Here is a 5326-nt window from a genome sequence, read left to right on the forward strand (position 1 = left end):
GCTGCCGGGAGTGGGAGGTAAGGAGGAGTTCGGGATGCTGGGAGGCAGCTTGTCTGCATTTCTGATTTGTCTGCAGGGGCATATCCTCCTCCTCTGCCCTGAATCTGAGGGGATGGGTATGGAGGTTCTAAGGTGGTTGTTAACTGAGTGCCTTTCCCTTTGTCTCAGAGCTCGGAGATGTGGTCTGTGGCAGGACCGGTAGCTTCAGGGGGTGTGAGGGAGCTGCATCACCCGAGGGTGTGCTGTAGAGTTTTGCATGGGGCAAGAACGCACTTAGTCTTGGCTTAAGGAGGGCAGTGGTGGATGAAAGATGATCTCTTGCAGTGAGGGTGTTGCAGAGGACACCGATGGGGCTATCACATCGCAGACATGTGATCTCTGGTCCCTTAACTGTGGTCTGGTCCTGGGATTAATGCTCTTTGTTCAGGTTTCCTGCCTGCTTTTGGTTTTCTGCCCTTTTCTGTCTTCAGTTTCCTCTCCTGCCTGGTTTCAGCAGGGCAGCGGTGCTGCAGCCCCCTTCACTTGGTGGGAAAGAGCTGTGACTGTGCTGATGTCACCTGTAACCTGGGCTCCCACAGCCTGGGGTGGGCTGTGAGCCCCAGACACAGTAGTACCGTACTTCCCTTTATACAGACTTCATGGTTTTCCTTGATCTTTGCCCTGCACCATCCCTTTCTCCATCTGTTTTACCACGTTTTCCCTCTGCCTCCTTGCAGGTGGAAGATGACCTCCCTCCAGAGGTGGCACCCGCTCAGCCAGAGCTTTCCTGGGCTGCTGCATCAATGACAGGTAAAGAAAATGAAGCAGCAGGTTGCTGCAATCACTGCAGCGGGCTTCTCTGCATGTAGGCTTTTGCCGCAGGCAGCTCCCTCCTCCCCAGAGTGTTTCTCAACAGCTACTCCTTGCCCCTTACATTCCCCCTAGAACTCAAAATTTTGCTCCTGTCTAGATCAATGCCTCTGGAGTGGGGATGCCAGGAATGGGCTGCAAATTAAGGGGTTGATGCCCATGCCCTCTGTATGAAGTCTGGGTAATTGGTCTTAATTACCACAGCTCCGGGAGCTGCTGTGGGAGGACTGGGGGGGGGCAGGCGGCTGGACGAAACACGTGCCTCCCGGCAAAGCCTCGGGGGAGACGGCCTCAATCCCAGGCAGTCCTCTGAGGATGCAAACTGGAGCTGAACTAAGGGGATTTCACACTTGCAGAGCGAAAGATTGGGGAAGGAGCTCCTCCCTCTTGCATGCCTGTCAGCGAATCCCCAGCATTTCCCCTTCCCCATTGCCTCTTTCCAACCCTTTGCCTCTCGAGAGTCCTCTCCACAGTGACAGTCCACCCAGAGGGGCAAGGGACATGAAGATGAGGGATGTGAGCTTCCCCTCATGAGACAAAGGGAAGGGCTGGAGAGCTGGGCAGCTTTCCTAGAGGGGCATCGTGCCCGTTGGGATGTCTCACTGATGACAAGTCAGGGGCTGGTGACCCACTGGTGTTGCTTCACAGCTTCCTCCATCAGCCTGCTGCTACTCACTGCTGCTCACATCCAGCTTTCTGCTGGGATGGAGAATAAAGGCTGGTGCAGGCAGGATAAAACAGGGCCAGTTCCTTCAGGCTGTTTCTTCCTATTGGCTTTCCTTGCTGCTGCCAAATTCTTCTTCAAAGTCCTCTCCCAGAAAGTAAAAAGGATCATCAGTTCTGATTGTGCTGCTGTCATGGCTGAGGCTGTGATCATCCTTCCCTGGAAAAAAAGGTCGCAGGTATGATGGGATGACTTCTTCAAGCAGCCAGGTCTGCTCCGCTGTGGTCTCTGCAGCTTACTTTCCTAGTGCTTGGCCCTTTTGTTCATTGAGAAGACCATCTAGAGTCACCATCTCAGGGACAGGCATGAAGAGAAAGCTGCCTTCATCCATCCCAGAAAAACAAAGCCTGAATCAAGGGGCTAAGTTGGCATCAGCATGGTCACGGCATCTTCCCTCTCCATCCTTACAGCCTGGGCTGTTCTCCCTGCCTTTTTCAGGCTGAGCTTGCCAGGCAGCATGGAGTGGACCATCCATACTCCTCCCTGCAGACCTCAAGCATCTCCAGGTCAGGCTGGGAGCAGCTGGTGATGCAAAGCCAACCTCGAGTGGGCTGGAGGTGACACCAGGAGGCAAAGCAAAAAAAAAAAAGGGCTTTGTAGCACCACATCCAAGAGGTGCCACAGAGCATCCCATCCAAGAAGGGGCTGAGTCCTGCCTGGCTGCGTTTCACAGTGATGGGAGAGAAAACTCACGGTGCTGGACATGTTCTGGCTGGAGGCTGCAGAGCTGGATGAACAACATTGTGCTGCCCACCCCATGTCTAACATCAGACAGAACAACGTGTGTTGTGTGTGTTAAATAAAACAAAGCCCACTTGCTCAGCCTGCCTTTCCAGCAAAAATAAAACCAAACCAGCCCCAGGTTCCTTTAAGCTGCTGCGCACGTGCTGCTCAAGCGCGGTCTCTTTGCTTCTCTAGCATTCCTCTTAGTTCATTGGCAACCTCAGGCATGTTCCCAGGAGATTTTTCCCGCTGTCTTTCACAGCCCACCTTCCCTGAAGACTCTGTAAGGTCTCTGCTGCTGTGCTATACCCAACCTCCCCCTCATCCACGCGTGGTCCCCAGGGTCCCTTCTCAACCCCCCATGCTGATGTATAATGGAAAAGGGGAGAGTTCTGTGCGGCAGCCTGAGGAAATTCTAAACACCAGAGTAAACTTCTGAGGCATAGGGTTTTGGTTTGTTTTTCAGGTGGAGAGCCTGGCCATGAGCTTCCCCAGAGTGAAAGCTACCAGTATGACCACTGGTACCAGCCCGTGCCACCCCAGGGGCCCAGCTCCCATGAGGACCCCTCTCTCCGGCCCCTACCCCCTGCTGAGGTCACAGCATCACCACAGCTCGACTTTGGGCAAGAGCTGCAGCCTCCCACACTTGGCCCAGTGACAGCCGCCCCTCCGGGAGGGGTTTATGCTGAGCCCCCTCCACCAGAAGGTGAGTGCTCCAGCCTTGTTTCTCTACAAAAGTGCCTGTCTCAAGTTAGTGGCGGTGGAATGGGGTGTCCCTATGGTGTGCATCACTTCAAACACTACTGCGTTCACCCGCTACCTTGTTTCCCTCCAACCTTGCCCAGATACGGAGCCACACTTGCCCTGGGGCTGTTCCTGCAAAGAGTCCACCGCTGCTGGCCATCCTGGGCCAGGTGGGTCTTCATTTTCTGGAAGACCTTGCCCAAAGCATCATAAAGTGTCTCTGATAGACATTTATAGGAGCTCCTAGGGCCAAACCTTGATGGTGTCCCTTTCCTCTGACTTTGCAGGAGAAGCTGGGGAGCCTTGGGGTGCCTCGCTGTCCCCTGGTGGGGTGCAGCCATCCGTTCCAGCAGAGCAGGTGAGTCAAAGGGGTCAGGGAGGCCATCCCATTGGGGAGTCCTGGCATGGAGGTGTCCTGGTGACACTGATCATGCTTTGGTGGCTCCTTTGGGAACACCACGTGGCAGCTCGGCTCTCCAATGCCAGGAGGAGTTCAAGGCAAGGGCCCGGACCACCTCGGAAAGCTCCACAGTCTCCTTGGAAGAGGACAGCCAGCCTTCCTTGGAGAACACAGATGAAGACACCGCCAAAGAGGTGGTGAAGCCAAGTGAGGATAAGGTAAGCCAACGTGAAGACTTCTGCTCCGAGCTTGCCTGTTCCCAATGGCCGCTGTGCTTCCCTGACCTGGGCAAAACGGTGCCTGCTCCCAGCGGGTCTGGGTGGCTGCAGCAGCCTCCCCTTCTCATCCATTTCTGCTGTGTTTCCCAGAGCTCCGGATTCAGGTGGTTTGGTTGGTTTAGGTCGAAGCCCACCAAGGAAACCTCTCCCGAAGCCACGTCCGAGACAGACTCGGACTCCCCCACGCCAGGACCACAGGTAGGGAATTAAAGGCTGTGTCCTGTCCTGACACCCGGGATTACAGCCGTGGGGACAGGTGACACGTCTCACCCATCACCCACTGTTTTTCCTTCAGTCCCCAAGCAGGCAGCTGGGCTGTCCCCCCTGCACAGCTCTTCATGTCTGCAGCTGTGTGAGCACAGAGCAAGACCAGAAGCCTTTTTAAGCCTGGAAGCTCAACCTTGATTAATAATTGTAAATGAGGAACAGACAAGACCCATGGGCCCTGGTGGCCCCTGTGAACAGGCTTGGTGTCCAGCCTCCTGCCTAATTTTGAGCTCTCTGGGTGGTTTTGCTTTGTGACAGGCATTGCTTACCCTGACCCCGCTGCTCCCCCTTAGCGTGGGTGTCTGTAGCTCTTGGGGTACCTCTCCGAAAGCATGGTGAGGTACATGGTGCAGAGGTCTTCTCACTGTGCAAGGAGCTTCTGCTTTAAATGGGTTGATGTGGTTTCAGGAGCAGACATCATCGCCATCCCCGTCTGACATCCCTCTCACAGCTGGGACAAGCCCTTTGGCTCAGCATCCATCCAGAAACCCCGGTAAATGACACACAGGTCCCCTTTCCCCATCAGCCTTTGAGAAACCGCTTCTCTTAATTTTAAGGGGATTTGGGTTTTTTCCTGGTTGTGTGCCCCAGGAGGGAATGCAAGGTGAAAACACCTTTCCTGTTATTCCAGTGTCGATTGAGGTGAAAGGCTTGTGGGACATGGAAGGCGGGGAGCCAGCAGGAGAGCAGGTGAGGTGTATTCATGTGTGCTGGGGGGGAATCCGGGACACCCCTCAATTCGGGGTGGCTCTGAAATTGGGGGGATGGCTGGCTGTTATGTTTCCAGACAGGTTCCCATGAATCATCTCCTCTGCAGGGAGCAATCCCCCTCTTCAACCCTGCCCAGGTCTCTCAGGTGGGATCATCCTCCCGGGGTGTGTTGCTGGATGGGGAGGGGGGGCTAGATTTAGGTTAGACCTTAGGGAGAAGTTCTTTGCTGTGAGGTGAGGGTGGTGAAACGCTGGCACGGGTTGTCCAGAGAGGTGGTGGAAGCCCAACCCCTGGAGGCATTCAAGCTCTGAGCCACCTGATCTAGTTCAAGATGTTCCTGCTCCCTGCGGGGAGGTTGGACTAGATGGACTTTAAAGGTCCCTTCCAACCTGATGCATTCTAAAATTCCCTGATTGATTCCCTGATCGATTCCCTGCCTTCACAACGGATTCCACAATTCTATGATGTCTTGCGGTGGCTTTTGGGGGCGGTGCCAGGCTGCTGTGTGTCCTCTACGGACAAGGCGTTTCTAAGAAGATACCAAATCTGTGGAGGACGCTGATCGTGGGGAATGTGATGGAGGAGGGAAATTTGAGGGAAGAGGGGAATGACAACTCTTTCTGCTTCCCA

At 54.7% G+C, this 5326-nt stretch overlaps 1 protein-coding gene across 1 annotated transcript in view; it reads left to right on the forward strand.

Moving 5' to 3' along the window:
- The window catches only part of SEC16B (SEC16 homolog B (S. cerevisiae)), a gene marked incomplete at its 3' end in the record, with an annotated part of 17159 nt that extends 12484 nt beyond the window's left edge, over positions 1-4675 (forward strand). Inside the window, exons 17-23 of the mRNA XM_009868912.1 lie at positions 717-789; positions 2763-3002; positions 3328-3398; positions 3527-3658; positions 3809-3916; positions 4394-4479; positions 4579-4675. Coding sequence (XP_009867214.1) covers positions 717-789; positions 2763-3002; positions 3328-3398; positions 3527-3658; positions 3809-3916; positions 4394-4479; positions 4579-4675 — 807 coding nt within the window. The remainder of the gene's footprint in view (positions 1-716; positions 790-2762; positions 3003-3327; positions 3399-3526; positions 3659-3808; positions 3917-4393; positions 4480-4578) is intronic.
- Positions 4676-5326: the final 651 nt, after the last annotated feature.

The sequence above is a fragment of the Apaloderma vittatum genome, unplaced genomic scaffold (genome assembly GCF_000703405.1).
Source record: "Apaloderma vittatum isolate BGI_N311 unplaced genomic scaffold, ASM70340v1 scaffold27494, whole genome shotgun sequence".
Classification (NCBI taxonomy): domain Eukaryota; kingdom Metazoa; phylum Chordata; class Aves; order Trogoniformes; family Trogonidae; genus Apaloderma; species Apaloderma vittatum.